General features: G+C 43.1%; 1 protein-coding gene across 1 annotated transcript in view; it reads left to right on the top strand.

The window, feature by feature from the left end:
- Positions 1-18,688, top strand: part of SLC25A43 (solute carrier family 25 member 43) — a 35,428-nt gene that overhangs the window by 6,035 nt on the left and 10,705 nt on the right. Inside the window, exons 2-3 of the mRNA XM_006082181.3 lie at positions 1,835-2,076; positions 5,324-5,496. Of these exons, the coding sequence (XP_006082243.1) occupies positions 1,835-2,076; positions 5,324-5,496 (415 nt within the window). The remainder of the gene's footprint in view (positions 1-1,834; positions 2,077-5,323; positions 5,497-18,688) is intronic.

Below are 18,688 nucleotides of genomic sequence, written 5' to 3'. Positions count from 1 at the left end.
CCACACTCAAGGGGCCAAAGACCCGCGTGTGGCTCGTGAGCCGCAGTTTGCCGACCACTGCCCTAGCTGGTTTTGCTCAGTGGATAGAGCGTCACCCTGTGGACTGAAGGGTCCCGGGTTCGATTCCAGTCAAGGGCACATGCCTGGTTTTCGGGCTCGATCCCCAGTAGGGGGTATGCAGGAGGCAGCTGGTCAATGATTCTCTCATCATTGATGTTTCTATCTCTCTATCCCTCTCCCTTCCTCTCTGAAATCAATAAAAATATATTTAAGAAAAAATAAAGTAAAATAAATAGATCATTGTCATAGATTATAAGTCATTCCGCAACTTGCTTTTTTCACTCAATTTTATGATGTGTTTATGTTATTTCATAGTTCTAAGCTCATTCATTTAAACTATAGTGTCCATTTTATAGTGGTTTGACTTTTTCACACTTACTAACAATGATATATGTGTGTTCATATGTACATGTACAAGAATTTCTCTAAGATATGCACCTAGATATGGAATTGCTGGAGTAAAAGTAGACAGCTTTTTTTTTTTTACTAGATACTACAAAGTGGCCGTACCAATTTGCACTTCCACAAGCAGTGGGTGAGAGGTCCTGTTTCCACTCATCCTCACCATCACTTAATATTATAAGACTTTTTAATCCTTACCAACCTGCTAGGTGAGAAATTGTATCTTGTTATTGTTTTTATTTCCCTGACAATTAGTGGGGTGCTGCTTCTTATAATGAAGCCAATATGTTTTTTAAACTTAATTTCTGGGGATGTTCAAAGTCATCATTTTAAGCAATTTCATTTCTTTTAAGTTACAACAGAAGCAAAGTAATACATTACAGTTTGATATTTACCAAGTACTTCTGCAAATTTACACCCCACAGGCAAGCCAGAGTTGACAGTTATGTGGATAAACAAGGGAAATGCTTAAAGTGAAATGGGAAGGACTTAAGTTAGCTATAAATATGAGAGTTGGGCATCTTTTCCCTATAGCTAACTAGAATTATCCTATATAATAAAAGCCTAATATAAGTGTCCAGTCGTCCAGTTGGCCATTCACCCAATCAAAGCATAATATGCTAATGATATGCTAAAGCTGCTCAACTGCTTGCTATGGCATGCACTGACCACCAGGGGGCAGACGCTCCAACCAGTAGGTTAGCTTGCTGCTGGGGTCCAGCCGATCAGGACTGAGCAAGACAGGCCAGACATGCCCTGGAGCCTTCCCGGCTGGCCAACCTCCCACGTACCTCCCCAGCCTGATCGTGCACTGGTGGAGTCCCTCAGCCTGGCCTGCACCCTCTCGCAATCTGGGACCCCTCGGGGATGTCAGAGAGCCGGTTTCGGCCCAATGGCAGAACAACTGGTTGCTATGACATGCACTGACCACCGGGGGGAAGACGCTCAACACAGGAGCTGCCCCCTGGTGGTCTGTGCACTCCCACAGGGAGAGTGCTTCCCAGCCAGAACCGAGCTCAACAGTGGTGGCGGGAGCCTCTGCCGCCTCTGCAGCAGTGCTAAGGATGTCCAACTGCTGGCTTAGGCCTGCTCCCTGTCAGTCGGAAATCCCCCGAGGGCTCCCAGATTGCGAGAGGGCACAGGACAGGCTGAGGGACCCTCCCCTCCCCCAAGTGCACAAATTTCATGCACCAGGCCTCTAGTATAAATATAGTAGAGTTGAATGTGTTAGTCATTAATCCTAATTCATTAGTATGGTAGTTTTCACTTTGTAAAGCATTTCCAAATGCTGGAAGATGTGAGAGTAATGTAGAACACTCTAAGCACAATCTATAGCTGATTCCCTTGTCCTTCATCCTCTGTTTCCTCCCAGGTTTGTCGTACTCTTCATGGATGACCTGGGCCATATATCCCAGTGGAGTGCCATCATGGCTGGAAGTCTCGCAGGCATGGTTTCCACCATTGTAACGTATCCTACAGACCTCATCAAAACGCGCTTGATTGTGCAGAATATGCTGGAACCATCTTATAGGGGGATCCTCCATGCTTTTTCTACTGTTTATCAACAGGAAGGATTCCTGGCCCTTTATCGAGGAGTTTCCCTTACAGTTTTAGGTAAGATGGAAATTTTTTCCTTGTCCAAGGAAAGGCTGCATTCTTTGACATATGTGAATAATTGTATGCCTTTGTAACCAGTTAATACATTTTATTGAGGTCAAGGTCATATGGATAAGTCCATATAGGGCCACTTAACTTCATTCTATTCCACAGCTGTATACCCCACTCCTAACTTTGACCTTTTGCATCCTAGAGGGGGGTGGATGACAGTGCATGGAGGTGCCTCTGAACAAACTGATAGGAAGACAATCCCACACACTCCTCATCCAACTGTGGGAAGGAGTCTCAGTGTGCGTACATGCAAATATGAGCACAACTAGGGTAGCAGTTGTAGCTTCTGTGGTCTTTGGAGCCTGTGCCAGGACTACACACACACAGGTCACCGGGACCCCCAGTGGCCAATACAGCAGACTTTTGCTCTTTGTCTGACCTTTGTTGCAACATTTGATGAGATTGATTACACCTCCTTCTGGAAACGGCTTCTAGGACCCCACTGTTTCCTGGATGTCTTTCTTATGTCTCTGGCAGCTTTCTTGTCTGACTCATCTGGCTCATCTGACACTGCTAGCCCCCTACATATCGCTATTCCCCCAGCTCCTTCCTTAACATTTCCTTCACCCTCCATACCCTCCCTAGGTGGCCTCATCTAAGCTAGTAGCTTGAACAAGTATCATTATACTCTAATGACCCCTAATATAATCTCTATAGTAACATTTATTGGTGCTTACTATGTGCCAGGCAGTGAGTTAAATGCTTTACATACAGATTCTCATTTAAGCCTCATTTTACAGATGAGGAAATAGATGCTTAGGGAAGCTAAGTTACCTGCCATGGTCACATGGATAGAAAGTGAAGGAATTTAGCAATATAACCCAGAGCCCTCTCTCTTAACCATTGGCTGCTACCAATTCCCAGTGGCAGTATGAATACCTGCTATTGGACACCCTCACCTGATGCTCCCTTGGCACATCAAACTCGTTAGTCTCACACCTGCTCTCCTCCTGTGTTCCCTAATGAATAAGACCTTTCCTTCACCCAGTGGCCTGAGACAGAAGAAACCTAGACTCACTTCAACTCTACCTCTCACTCCACTCTTGCTTTAGTCACCAAGTACTTTTGAAATGACCTCTTTGAACTCTCAAGTCTATCCCCCTTCTCCATCTCCATCTCCTCTGCCCTAGGTCGCACTCTCATCACTATATTTCCCATAGACACAAGAAGCACCTCTTATCTGCTCCCAGTCTTGGTTCTCTCCCACCCCGGTTTGCCCTGTGCACTGTAGCCAGGGTGTGGTGATCTCTCTAAATGCAAAATGATCATTTCACCACCCTCACTCCACTGCCCTCCTCAAAAGTCTTCACTGCCTCCTGAACTACAGAGGAAGACCCCAATTCTTTATAGCCTACCAGATCCTTCAGAACAGCTCATCTAACCTCCTCTCCTGTCACACCTCCACTTGCACTGATGCTCCAGCCATACAGAAATACTTGCATTTCCTGGAAACATTTCTCCCTTTGTACATGCTGTTCCCTCTGCCTAGACTTCCTGTCTACTCTATGTCTGATGAACTCCTATTCATTCCTCAAGACCCAGTTGAGAAATTCTCTCTTCTGTGAAATCCTTCTTGATTCCCCCAGGCAAAATTAACTCCTCTCCTTCTGTACCTAACGCACTTTGTATAGCCCTCCCAGCTCCAGCCCTGCCCTTATGACACCTATGAGCTGTCTCACCACTAGATGGTGAGCTCCTCCAGGAATTAGCCTACTTACTCTTCTTTGTATTCCTGCACCTGGCCTAGGTCCCAGCACACCCGTTTCACACATGTTTTCTGAATGAAGGTAAATGGGGGGTTGGTACATCTTTTTGAAATTTTTTAAAAAATCCTCACTCGAGTATATATTTATTGATTTTTAGAGAGGGAGAGAGAGAAAGAGAGAGACATCAATATGAGAGAGAAAGAGAGAGACATCAATATGAGAGAGAAACATCGATTGGTTGCCTCCAGTACATGCCCTGACTGGGGATTGAACCCACAACCTAGGTATGTGCCCTAACTGGGAATCAAACCAGTGATCTTTGGTGTACGGATGATGCTCCAGCCAACTGAGCTACCCAGCCAAGGCTGGTACATCATTTTAAATGTGTTTATTAAATATAAGTATTATATTTTTTAAGGACAAGCAACCCCACTGTGTTATCCCCTCTTTTAAATCCCTTTTTGAGCGAGAAATTTAGTCACTCTGTAAAATTAAGATGGTTCCCAAAGTTTCTGGAAGCTTGTGAAATTGCCATCTACTGTACTCCTTGCTCACCATATTTTCCTAGGAAGGTGAGGATGCCATACAGTGCAGGGTGCCCACTGACCCCTGACATGGCCACATCATCTCCAAAGGCAAAGTCAAGTAACCTCCTTCTTTCCAGTTTCCACAGAATGTTTCCTTCTCAGCTGGAGACCACTCCCTCTTACCCTCCAAAAGTTGATTAAGAACAGGCACTAACTTTTTCTTATGAGAGTGATTTTCTTCCAACATTTTATTTTTTACAATTTCAAACACTCAGAAATGTTAAATTAGAAATGCACATATACCCACCATCTAGATGCTATAATTAACATTTTGTTTTATTACATATCTGTCCATCTATCCATCCTTCTAGCCATTCATCAGTTCATCTTATATATTTTCGATGATTTGCATGTAAGTTGCAAACATCAGATGCACTTCACCCTTTGATACCTGTATCATAAACTAGATTAGACTTCAATATTTGTAAATGTTTTTAAAATATGTTTTTATTGATTTTTAGAGAGAGAGGAAGGGAGAGGGATACAGACATCCATTGGCTGCCCCCTGCATGCCCTCCCCTGGGAATCAAGCCCGCAACCCAGGCATGTGTCCTGACCAGGAATCGAACCGGTGACCTCTTGGTTCATAGGTTGACGCTCAACCAACTGAGCACCACCAGCTAGGCTGTTTATTACTTTTTAAAGTAAAATTTACATACAGTAAAGTGCACAAACCTTTTGCGAACCATGTGGTGCATTTTGACAAATGACACAACCCCTATGAAAATAGAGCACATTATCATCACCAAAGAAAGTTCCTTCCTGGTGCTTCGGTTGGAATGGTCTTAACAAGCCCAGAGAGGGTCCTGTTTACTTGCGCCGGATGCCCCACAGGTATTTATGTTCCCAAGCTGGTGTTTGCCTAGACCTCAGCAGCCTCTTCCTGGCCTTGTTTTGCAGGTGCTCTCCCTTTCTCTGCTGGCTCTCTTCTAGTTTACATGAATCTGGAGAAAATCTGGAATGGACCCCGAGATCGCTTCTCTCTCCTCCAGAACTTTGCCAACATCTGCCTGGCTGCTGCGGTGACCCAGACCCTCTCCTTTCCCTTTGATACAGTGAAGAGGAAAATGCAGGTGAGGAGTGATGTTGGAGCGGGGCAGTGAGGAGATTCCTTGAAGTGTTGGTGGGTTGGTAACAACAGCAGAGAACACTGACCCTGAGCAATGTCAGGATTCCAAGGGGATCATGACTATTCACACAAATACTATGCAAACCCCCGCTCCGGGCATTTCTGCTGCTAACCTCAGGGCTATTGGCTCCAGCCCAAGCTGCTATTTCTTTCAATACTCTGCTTTTTTAGGACTTTTTAGCCCTTCTAGATGAGGCCCACTTTTCTTTCCTCTCTTTCCCATGGTTGCCACCAAAGCATAGCTGACATCAAAGCAGCCTCCTAGCTCCCTCTCCCTGGGCCTCCACAGTGAGAGGAGGGCACTCTTACTTTCGTAGCCACCCCTTACCTCTGTGAAACAAACTGGAAAGAACCAAAATAAGCCAGGAGCTATTTGATAGCCAAGCTCCAATAGTCCCTTACTCCCTTGCTAAGGAAGTAAGTACATTTGAAATGGGTCAGTGTCTTAGTGGGAGTCGCCCTGCATTTTCCTAATTGTTGCCTGGGAAACTCACATTTTCTCTATTAACTACAGAAGCAAAAGCATGGTGGTATCCAAGGTCCCAAAGTGAGTAACTGGCTTAGCCTAGAATCAGTCAATTTTGATTAAAAAAATCAGCGGGCCAAGTAAGGTTGGGGGTTACAAGCAAGTCTGAGGGCGGGCTCAGAATCAACAACTCTGAGGTTTTGTATCTGCCTTTAACTCAACTCCAGTCCACAGGCTTGCCTGTCTTCCTGACCTCTTCTGGGCAAATCTTTTTTTTTAAGGCCTCAGTTCCCACAGAGAATAGGGTTCCAGGAGGTAGGAAGGCTCCTCTTCCATCCCTGATCTCTTTTTGTTTCTTTTTTTGTGGTTGTTAATCCTCACCCGAGGATATTTTTCCATTGATTTTTAGAGAGAGTGGAAGGGAGAGGGAAAGACAGAGAGAAACATCGATGTGAGAGAAACACATTGATTGGTTACCTCCTTCACAAGCCCTGACGAGGGCCTGGGCCCGGGAGGAGCCTGCAACAGAGGTATGTGCCCTTGACTGGAATCGAACCCGGGACCCTTTGGTCTGCAGGCTGATGCTCTATCCACTAAGCAAACTGGCTAGGGCACAAATCTTGATTTATATAATTGATATATGTTCCTGAGGAGCTGCTTGCATATTAAATTGGGTTCAGTTGAATCCAGTTTTAAATATCAGTCCCAGCTGAGTTTGTTTTTCCACCATCTGAACTTGTCCCTCCGAAGTCTCAGTGGCCCCCAGCTTCCCTCCATAGCTTTCTTGGCTGAACTGGTCTCCACTTACCTCAGCACTAAAAAGCCTGAAGGTACTTATCTCAACCTATAAAGAAAAGATGCCTTCAGAATAATACACATCATGATGACACCCAATTCTGCTGCTCCAGTCCGTCAAGCCTTTCATCTCTCTGGGTTGTGATCCTTTCCTGTCCTTTGTCAAAACAAAGAAATAATTGTCACATTATTGTAATGGTAGTGTAGGTGCAGGTTAGAGCCTGCTCACTGCGTGCTTATTTGTAAACCGTTATTCCTAATTTTAAAAGGAATGCGTATACACTTAAAAGGGGTTAAAATGGTCAATTTTATGTTATCTGCTTTGCACAGATTATAGAAAAATATAAAAAAAATTACTTATAAGCCCAATACCTATGCAGTGTAATGATTAATAGTTTTTCTTTTATGTGTATTTGTATGTGTGCGCACGTGTATATATGTGTGTGCATAAATATATATAATACATGTATATGGAATGGTTTTTTTACAAAATTATGTTCCTACTGTATATAAAAATTCGTATCCTGCTTTGTCCACTTATTATATAATGGGTATTGCCCCAGGTCATCAAATATTGAGAATATCTTTTTAAATTATCTCAGAATATTCCACCACATGGATGTGTTATAAATGTGTTTTAATATATTTTTATTGATTTCAGAAAAGAAGGGAGAAGGAGAGAGATTGAAACAACAATGATGAGAGAAAATCATTGATCAGCTGCCTCCTGCACACCCCTCACTAGAGACCAAGCCCAAAACCCAGGCTTGTGCCCTGACCAGAAATCGAACCATAACCTCCTGGTTCAACCACTGAGCCACACCAGCCAGGTCATAAATATTTTTTAAAACAAAAAAGATTTATTCTCAAAGTTCTGGAGGCTGGAAGTTTAATATCAAGGTGTTGGCAGGGCCATGCCCCTTTTGAGTGCTCTAGGGGAGAATCCTTCCTGTCTTCCAGCTTCTGGTGGTCCTGACAATTCCTTGGTTTGTAGCAACATAACTTCAATCTCTGCCTCCATCATACCATAAATAACAATTTCTCACCCTGGCCAGTGTGTTTAAGTGGTTAAGAGTGTTGGCCCCTGCACCAAAGGGTCTTGGGTTCGATTCCTGGTTAAGGACACCTACCTGGGTTGCAGATTCAATCCCTGGCCCCAGTTGGGGGCCCGTGCTGGAGAAAACCAATTGATGTGCCTCTCTCATCTCTCTCTCTCTCTCTCTTTCTCTCTCTCTCTCTCTCTCTCTCTCTCTCTCCTCTCTCCCTTCCACTCTCTCTAAAGATCAGTGGAAAAAATATCATCGGGTGAAGATTAACAAAAAAACACAATTTCTCGGTTTTTTAATATTTAGGCTGTTTCTGATTCTCCAGTATGATAGCATTGTAGTGAAAACCGTTGTATTTTTTCACATTTGTGATGGCACCCTTCAGCTATATTCCTAGAAATCGACTTACAGTTACAAGATAAAAATAATTCTAAGGTTCTTAATGGAGTTTGTTCCCTAGAAAGGTTATAAGTTTACACTTGCACCAGCAGTAAGAGTGGTTCATCTCCACTCTCATTATTAACAGGAATTTTGTCACTTTCTAATTCCTTGTGAACCTAATAGCTGACAAATGCTATCATTGTTTCAATTTGAATTTCATCTATTATAAGCAAATTGCACATTTTTCATATATCAATTGACCCTTTGTATTTCTTTTGTAAATTTTCTGTTTATGTCCTTCACCTATTTTTCTAGGATAGCCAGCTTTTTCTGCTGATTTGTAAGAAGTCTTTATATGTTAAAGATATCAACCCTTTGCCATACATTACACATATTTTTCCCAGTTCAACATTTGGCTTCTGATGCTGTTTATGCACTGTTGTTGTTGTACATATTTTTAGATTTTTATGCAATTATATCTATTACTGGTATTTGTTTCTAACTTTACTTTTCTGTGCAAAAGGCCTACCCCATCCCATAATCATATGACTATTCATTTATATATAGTTCTTTAAATCATTTTGTTATAATTTTTGCACTTAATACTAATATATTTTGGATTTACCTGGGATATGATATGTGCAGTAATCATTTGACTTTTACAAAGATAGTTTACCAATTGTTTAAGGATATGTCAACCTAAAGATAAAAAGGCCTTTCACAGTGAGAGACAAGAACAACTTATTTGAGGTCAAAGAATAACTATTTGGGAAGCACTGATTCAGGTAGAAGCCTGAATAGTGTTCTGATTGAGAGGCAAAGGCAGTGGATATTTGTGAGAAAGGAAAGAGGAACAATTACATCAATAGAAGGAAGGCATTTGTATTGGTGCAGATAACATAATTCTAAACAACGTTTTTAGCCCTGGCTGGTGTTGCTCAGTTGGTTGAGCATCGTCCTGTGCACCAAAAGGTCGAAGGTTCAATTCCTAGTCAGGGCACATACCCAGGTTGCAGGTTCAATTCCTGGTTGGGGCTAGTGCAGGAGGCCACCAATCAATGTTTTTCTCTTCTTTCTCCCTGTCCCTTTCGCTCTATAAAATCGGGGGGGGAAAAAACCTAAAAAACAACAAAAACACATATTTTTTTTTAATTTAAAAAAACAAACACAATGTTTTAGCTTGGCCTGTGTGGCTCAGTGGTTGAGCATCGACCTATAAACCAGGAGGTCATGGTTTGATTCCCAGTCAGAGCACATGCCCGGGTTGTGGGCTCAATTCCCGATCCCTGGTGGGGGGTGTACAGGAGGCAGCCAATCAATGATTCTCTCTCATCATTGATGTTTCTATCTCTCTCCCCCTCTCCCTTCCTCTCTGAAATCAATAAAAATATATTTTTTTAAATGTTTTTAATTTTCAGTCCAGTAGTCATCAGTCCTGTAATCATGATATCTGCTTTCTTGTTATCTTTGCAAACAGTTCTTTGGGGCACAAGTTTGCGTAGGCCCAGCCCAGAGGTTATTTTGCCCTGTTTAAACATTTCAAGGCTTGAAGTGTAAGATGTGCAAAGCAGTTTTTCTGACGTGGCAGCTCCAGCTCCACTTTAAAGTGGCTCCGTTTATGTTATTTTTCTTAATATACCATTTTTGGAATAATCATTTCTCCCTCTATTCTGTGGTGCAGCTTTTACCATATCCTAGATGTTTACATATTCTAGGATCTATCCTGGGCTGTGTATCCTGTTTTGTTGATCTGTCAGTCTGTTCTTGTGCCCTATTGCAATTCCTCTAGCTCTATAATGCCTTTTACTATGTGGCATGGCATCTCCCTCCTCATTGCTCTTCATTTCAAAATTTCCTTGATTATTCTCAGTCATTTGTTTCCCCTGATGAACTTCAGAATTACCTTGTGATTATGAATGGAATATGTTAAACCTATAAGCTTGAATAATTCATGTCAGAGATTCTATCTTTTACTTAGGAATGTCATATATCTCTTTTAGTTTCAGTCTTTTTTCTTTAGATTGAACCATATGAAATTGCCAATATTCTACCTTTTTTGACATACTCAAACAGTAATTTCATATGGTTCAACCCTCAGAAAAGTTGATTTCTTCATATGGTAATTATGCTTCTTCTAAAAAACATAGCTTCTTTTAAAACACACACACACCAGGGAGAGGTTTACTGGGAAAGAGTTATGATCATAAAAATCTAGAAGCTTTTTATTTTCTTTTTAAATCCTAACCCTAGGAATTTCTCTTACTGTCAGGAGTGAGAATCTGTTCTTGCTGATTGATCACTTATAGCAATGGTTTCCATGCTTTGAAGATCACTTTTTTTATAGTAGATAGAGCCAGAGGCATCTCATCAGCACTTTCTGCCACCTCTTATAATTTAGTGTTCCTCATGCATAGTACAAGGCCTCGAGCCTAGGGGTAGGGGTGATCAATGAAAAAGGGTTAGATTATGGGACCAATTCTAATTTCTTAGTATGGGACCATACTAAGAAATTCTCCACACCAGCTGGGTGTCCTACAATTCAACTCAGTTCTGGCACTATCTACCTGGAGACAGCATCAGATGCCACAGGTTAAGGGCTCAGTCCCACAAGACAGCCACCCCCACTTCAGATGCCAATCACAAGTCCAGGTTGTTAACTGTGCTTCTGACCAACTGGCTATAAATAAGAGGTTCCCAGGACCCCATCCTTAGGTTTGCTTAATTCACGAGAGCAGCTAACAGAACTCAGGAAACCAGTTTACTCACTAGATTACCAGATTATTGCAAAGGGTATTAAAGGATATGATCAACAGCCAGGTGAAGAGATATATAGGGCATGGACCCAAACAAAGGAGCTTCTGTCCCCATGGAATTTGGGACCCAGCACTGTGGCACATGGATGCGTTCTGCTTCGTCAAGCTGGAAGCTCTCTGAGCCCTGTGCTTTGGGGTTTTTATGGAGGCTTCATTACATAGGCATGATTGACTAAATCACTGGACATTGGCCATTAATTCAACCTCCAGCCCCTCATCCCTCTCAGGTCAGGGAGGTGGGACTGAAAGTTCAACCCTTTGATCACATGGTTGGTTCCTCTGGCAACCAGCCCCCACTCTAGGTGTATTCCAAAAGTCACCTCATTCACATAAACTTAGGTGTGGTTGAAAGGGGGTTGTTACAGATATGAAGACATCTTTATCACTCCCATCACTTAGGAAATTCCAAGGGTTTTAGGAGCTCTGTGCCAGCAAAGGAAATGAAGACCAAATATATATTTCTTATTATAAATCACACTATCACAGAGGTTTTTTGGGTAAAATTCAATGACATCTAAATGTGGGAGTCGGGTTTCAGTCTTCCCCCAAAACTTTCAGCTTTCCTTTCTCCACCTGAAAGCTAGAACAATGACATCTTCTGGGGGAATCTAGCCACCACTATATTCTACTCTAGAATATTTATTTATATACAACAATGTACTATAAACCCGGGTAAGATACGCTGGAAGTGGGTTTATTGAGGTAAACTTGTTAATCTTTTCCCTTATATAGAAACATTCTAGATCAGGGGTCCTCAAACTATGGCCCGCGGGCCACATGCAAATACTAATATTGTATTTGTTCCCGTTTTGTTTTTTTACTTCAAAATAAGATATGTGCAGTGTGCATAGGAATTTGTTCATAGTTGTTTTTTTTTAAACTATAGTCCGGCCCTCCAACAGTCTGAGGGACAGTGAACTGGCCCCCTGTTTAAAAAGTTTGAGGACCCCTGTTCTAGATACTGCATACACAGAGCATCAATAAGAAGCTCTAAAATAAATGCAAAGTCATAATGATTGTTTAAAAAAATCCAGAGGCCTGGCCAGTGTGGCTCAGTGGTTGGGTGTCAACCTATGAACTAGGAGGTCACAGTTTGATTCCTGGTCAGGGCACATGCCAGGGTTGTGGGCCAATCCCCAGTGTGGGGTCTGCAGGAGGCAGCTGATCAATGATTCTCTCTCATCATTGATGTTTCTGCCTCTCTCTCCCTCTCCTTTCCTCTCTGAAATCAATAAAAATATAGGAGATATAATCATGAGAAAGAATCATTGATTGGCTGTCTCCTGCATGCCCCACACTGGAGATTGAGCCCGAAACCCAGACATGTGCCCTGACGGAGAATTGAGCTGTGACCCCCTGGTTCATAGGTCGATGCTCAACCACGGAGCCACGCCAGCTGGTCAATAAAAATGTATTTTTTTTAATCCAAAGAGGCAGTTGCTCAGTTTTCAAAAAGTATGATCAGTATCCAGTTATGAATAAGATCATAAATGTCATCCAAAGATATAGAAAAGGGCCCTAGCCGGTTTTGCTCAGTGGATAGAGCGTCAGCTGCGGACCAAAGGGTCCCAGGTTCGATTCCGGTCAAGGGCACATACCTTGGTTGCAGGCACCTCCCCGGCCCGGGCCCTGGTCAGGGCTCATGCAGGAGGCAACCAATCGATGTGATTCTCTCACATCGATGTTTCTCTATCTTTCCCTCTCTTCCACTCTCTCTAAAAATCAATGGAAAAATATCTTCGAGTGAGGATTAAAAGAAGAAAAAACCACAAAGATATAGAAAAGGAATTCTTAGGGTTGTGGTCAAAGTGTTATTTAACAGGGGTTAATAAACATAATAATATCTTGTCCACTCTACTTAAAAAAAAAAAACAAAAAACTAATCCCCAAGATAGAACCAGCGCTTTTTTAAATGTAAACATGCATTGCTTTCTCTGGCCAATAGATGTCGCTGCAGTAAATGGAGGGTATCTGAGCACTATCTGAGGGTATTAGAGCCATGGAGCTAGTGATCTCTGTCCACTTAACAACCTCTTAATCCCTGCTCAAAATACATCTTCAGTTTGGAAGATAAGACCTCTAGAAACAACAGTCAAACTCTAAATTCTTCTGGAGTTGTTTTTTTTCCCTGCAAAGCATACAATCCAAATTCCCCAAGAAGAGAGAACTTTAGTCTCCTCCCAGGGGAGTAGACAAGGTTTGCCAGCAGAATTTGTAAGGAGGGAGCTTTGCAGGGTAGCCAGGCTGCTCTTACCTGAGCAGGTTTAGTGAGAACATTTGCATTCCATTGGCTTTCCTTGCTGCATTGCCTGTAGGAAGCAAATCCATGTCAGGTGTCTGTTAGATAACCTGTTGGCCAGGGAATTTTGTCAACCCTGACACTGACTGGCCACTTTGAATGTCTCCTAATATATTTTTACATACACAGCTTGTTTAATGCCATGTCAAGTTGGAATTTTCTTGAACATTAATGACCATAATCAGAAGTCTTGTTTAATCAGCTGAGCCCTTCCTTCACTGTGCTTACATTCATTTTATTCCTTTTTCTTTTTCTTGCCCTGGCTCCTGGCTGACATGCTAGAGAATGGAGAGGTAAATAAATTGTGCATGTGCATGTTTTGATGGCATGGTTTCTGGTGGGAAGGGGGATCGGTCAGCCCTCTGAGCAAATGGAATGAGGTGCCCCCCACCTGGTGCGCTTTCACAGACCCTAAAACAGTGGTTCTCAACCTTGGCTGCACATTAGAATCACCTGGGAATCTTTTTAAAATCCTGATTTCTGGGCCTCATCCTCCGGAAATTCTGTTTCTTTGTTATGGGGTGAGGCCACAACATTAGTAACAAAGAAACAGAATTTCCGGAGGATGAGGCCCAGAAATCAGGATTTTAAAAAGATTCCCAGGTGATTCTAATGTGCAGCCAAGGTTGAGAACCACTGCCCTAAAAGCACCCTGCCTGAAATCTCCATGGCCACACTTCAGTGCGTTTTAGTTCCAGCTCTTCCAGGTATGGCCTGGCCTTTTCATCTTCAAACTCCCACACCTGGCTCAGAGCCTGGGCCTAAAGAGGCTGGCAACACTTAGTGTATTGAGAGAGTAGAAAGGGTAAAATATTGATGGGGATTAATTTGTCTGACCTGGAATTCCTGAGCAAATGGTTCTCTGGACAGGCGCATGAGGAGAGAGGGAGACAGACTGCCCTGAAAATCGAGGGAGCAGCTGAGAACATGGGATCTCCATGTTCAGGAGGGAGGCACCAGGCACGAGCTTGGTCCCCCCACAACTCTGCCTGCCACCCTCCCCTGTTGCCTGTATTAGGTGACTCCATTTCATCAAATATAAAACTGAGTGTCAGCCTGTTGCTTTACACCCCAGGGGACTTTGACCCCATCAAGCTCACAAGGTAAGCAGGATTGGGCCAGGTCAGCATTTGAACTGAAAGCACATAAGATGAAGGACAAAGGTAGTCTCTGAGTGGCACAGCTGACCGAGCAGAATACACACCGTACCTGAGTGAAGTGAGGCCCCGGCCTGTTCAAACAGAGATGCTGAGCCTGACCCAGATGCTTAATGTCTCGGGCTGTCTTTGGTCAACTGAACACTATTGCTTTGCCAGGCCCTCCAGAGTGCCCCTTCCCCACACGTTTTTCATGCTCAAATCCACATCTCCATCCCTGCTCCCACATTGCTGAGCATTACCACTTGGCTATCACCTCTCCACTGGCACCTCTAACTGAATATATATCAGACTAACTTCCCTTCCTCTGAAAATGTCTTCCCAGAGTTTGCCATTTCAATGCCATCATTCCCCATTACCCAGGCTGGAAATTCACAAGTTATCTTTGAACTTCCTCTTCCCCAATCCCCAATCAACCTTGAGGTCAGTTGGTTCTTCATTCCCAACGTTCCCAATGTTCCCACACTGGTCTTTCTTTTTGTCACTGTCCCTGTCCTAATCTGGGACTTACCAGCTCATACCAGGCTATTGCAGTAATCCTCTAATTGGCCTCCAGGATTAATTCTAAAAATGATCCCGAAACAATAATGTACCAGGCATTGTGGTAAGTGCTTTATGTTTGGTATCTTATTTAATTCTTACAACAACCCTATGCGGTGGGTACTGTTCCTCTCAAGCCCATTTTACAGATGAGAAAATCAAAGCAGTGAAAGCTTCTGTAGCCTGCCGGAGTTCACCCACCCAGTAACGGAGCTGAAATTTAAGACCAGATAGTGTGCTTCCAGGGCCAATACTAATTTCAGACCCTGCAGCCCAGTTCATAGCTTCTTCCAGACTAACTTTCTTAAGATCTGCCTGTGTTTTGGCCTTCTTTTTCGCCCCTAGAGAACAAAGGCTGAGTTCCTGGGCCTGGCATGCTGCCCTTACCAATTTTGCCACCCTCATGGCACAGAGACCCTCTATATGAGAAGTTGCAAAATCAAACGCCAGCAGGAACTTGGAAGTAACATGAAAAAAAGAGAAAATAGGGAAACCCAAGTAGCATACACTTGCCCCCTAAAGAATAAGCTATCAAATGTGTTCTGAGCCATCAGGCTTTTGGCTTTCAAAAGCATTCTGGAGAGCTAAAGGCACTGTGCTCACAAAATGTGATTAGCATCTAAATGTGAATAGCAGGAAGGAATAAAGTGAGCTGGTGGTGGCTGTGGGCAAGCTCCCCTTCTCCAAAGCAAGGATGCCATTTAGAAATGTGGGCCCAGTTTTTCAGGGGAGCCTGAAATCCATATTTTTATGTAAAATCTCCCAATTGTCTAATGTTGGCAAATAAAATTAGGAAAATTCTGCCTGGGTTAAACAAAAATACCCCTTTTAATAACCTCTGCTCTATTCAAACCTCCAGTTCAATCACAATGATCTCAGTCCACCTCCCCCATCTCCCTAAAGAATAAGTGTATTTCCCATTTCAGGCACCTCTGCCTGGAGGATCTATCTCCATCTCCTTAAAGGCTCAACTAAAGTTTGCCTCAGTGGTCGCTGTCTCTTCTGACCTAAAATAGCACCTATGTATTGCTTTTGTTTGACAAAAGAGTTGGCTTTTCATCCCCCACAGCTACCCCATCCTGATGAATAAAGGCAGGTATTTTGCCTTTGCAGAGTCACAATGGGGGTGTTCCAGACCACTGCAGAGGGGATTGTGAAGCAGGAAAAGCCAGTTAACTAACAATGTGCTCTAGCAATACAATTGAAGATGCTATGTTTTCACTGTCACCCCCACCCCACCCCCAAGGGCACTGTTATTTTGTGGGAGTTTTGTGGGTGAATAACCCCTTTTAAATGATGCTATTAGCCTGTGTGCCCTTTGACCCAACCAATTGAATTTTCAAAGCACTTCTATACATGCCCCCACTGCTCCCATTTCTACATCATTACTCTGTTTCTCCACCCTGTCAGAGCCACACTCTGAAGTCTTCTCTCACCTCCTGCAGCAGGAGTCTCCTCCTTCTGAATGCCCATAGCATACTCTCACTGTCCTCTCTCAGGCCCATGTAACTTGTTTCGTTGTGTTATGATCTTCTATGTCACTATTCCCTCTACAGCTCTTTGCCTTTGGGACGCATGTCTTACACATTTGTATATCCTCACAGTACATTGCCTCTTGTAGCAGGCACTTGATACTTGTTTAAAAATGAATGAAGCTCAGGGCCAGCTTATGGGATCTCACTGTGAGTACAGAATCGAACCTTAGCTGCTGCTGAGTGAGCTCCAAGTCTGTGTGCTAGTCTCTACTCATGAGGAAGTTAATAACAGCCTGCTCTAAGGAAGCCTCTGCTTGTCCCTTGCCTATAATCCTCGCTCTGATAATGCACTGTCTTCTATCTCCTACCTTAGCAGCCATGTTCTGTTTATCTCAGCCCAAACAGCTATTACCATTTCAAGATAGGCAAAATGCTCAAAGGACAGAGCAAAAAACATCATGAAACCATTTGGATATGCACCCCCTCTTCAATGCAACCTCCCACCACTTTGTATGGTGCCTAGAAGTTCTTGACAAATCCTAGCATCATAGAATTTGTATTTGTTAGTTTCTTGATTTCAGTAAATGTGACCTGATGTAAATAAATGTGTGTAAATCTGTGCTCTCCTTGGTGGGGTGCTTTTGTCAGGGGTGAGGATAGGGACAAATTATGTCAGGAGGAGGTAATGAAAGGAGAGTGTTCCCTGGGATTCAAAAATTATAATAACATATCTACCATTTATTGGTCATTTAATATGGACAAGGCAGATTATTACCCCATTCCACCCTCTTTATAGACCCTATAAAATAAGTAAGTATCGTTATGATTCCTATTTTCTAGATGAGGAAATGAGGCACAGAGAGGGTAAGTAACTTGCCTAATAGTCACATAGCTAGCAAGTGGTGGAGCTGGGATTGAAGCAGGTGTCTCCTTCTTCAGGCCTGTGCTTCCTCCACCAGAAGAAATACAGGGGCTTGTTCCTAGATCCTAAGTAATCAGTTCATTTTTTTTTTCAGTTATTTTGCCTGAGGCTTGGGAGTAGTGGAAGAGGGAGAAGAAAACCTAACCTTGAGAGTTAGGAGCTCACAGGGTGGGTCATAAAAATAATTTTACTTCTACCCTTCTAAGTTCTTCTGGCTGGACTAATAATCAAATCAACATGAGACAGATTCACAGGAGAAAATGTATTACATATGTACATACAGGGGTTCCCTAAGAATTTGAGACCTGAGGACAATTGGGTAGTTGAGGCTTATGTGCCATTCTGGGCTAAGGAGAGGGAGACAGGGGTCTGGGACTTCAAAAGGAAAATAGGCAATTCATAAGGAGATAAGAAGGAGCAAACGTGGAGAAGAATTTCTTGCTTCGCCACTCAGAAACAATGAGACACACATATGGGAGTTTAACAGACTTTGTCTGCCACATTTAGTTCCTATTATGATGCTAAGGTGATGCTCCCTTCCTTTAAGCAGGTTTTTCTATCTGAATTCCTTTAGGCAGGTAAGGGGGAGGGCCAAAGGTACTTTCTGAGTCCTTTGTTAATAACCAGCTTAAAATAATCAATATCCCAAGAAGCATATTTTGGGGTGGCAAACTCTGCTTCCCCTCATAGTTGCAAGAGCAGTTGAAAAAAAAAATAGTGTGTAATCTCAAAAACAGGCAAGAGCCCAGCTTTGGTCCGGGAATGGTTAACTCAAGTTAGAGGGGAGAAAGAATTCTTTGGAAAAGTAGGCTGTCAGGCAGCCTGACAATGGAAGGCTTGAAACTGGAAGACAGAATGAAGAGCATATATCGTTCAGCAGCACGGACCTTTGGCCAGCCACACCTGGCCACGCTGCTCAGAGGAACTGGGAAGAAAGCCCTACTCTGTGAGCCCCTGGGAGAGCAGACTCAAGGAGGAGAAAGGAAATCGTGGTCAGCATACCTGCTAGGAAGTGCTAACAGTTTCAGGTTTTCTGCCAGGTTCAACATTTCTTGGTTGACACAGCATCTATTCTCAGCAGGAGCAGACCAGCTTACCTGACTTGAAGTGCAAACACTGCTGGGCTTTAAGCTGATTGGGTAGTGGGTAAGGACAGACCAGTATCTTTAGTTTGTTGCATGTTCAGCTCCTTGCTGTCATCTTACTTTGGGATCTGGCCCCTTTGGAGACTGACTTCTGCCT

This window comes from Myotis lucifugus, unplaced genomic scaffold (assembly GCF_000147115.1).
Source record: "Myotis lucifugus unplaced genomic scaffold, Myoluc2.0 scaffold_2, whole genome shotgun sequence".
Lineage (NCBI taxonomy): Eukaryota > Metazoa > Chordata > Mammalia > Chiroptera > Vespertilionidae > Myotis > Myotis lucifugus.
This window is presented reverse-complemented; position numbering and strand designations above follow the sequence as displayed.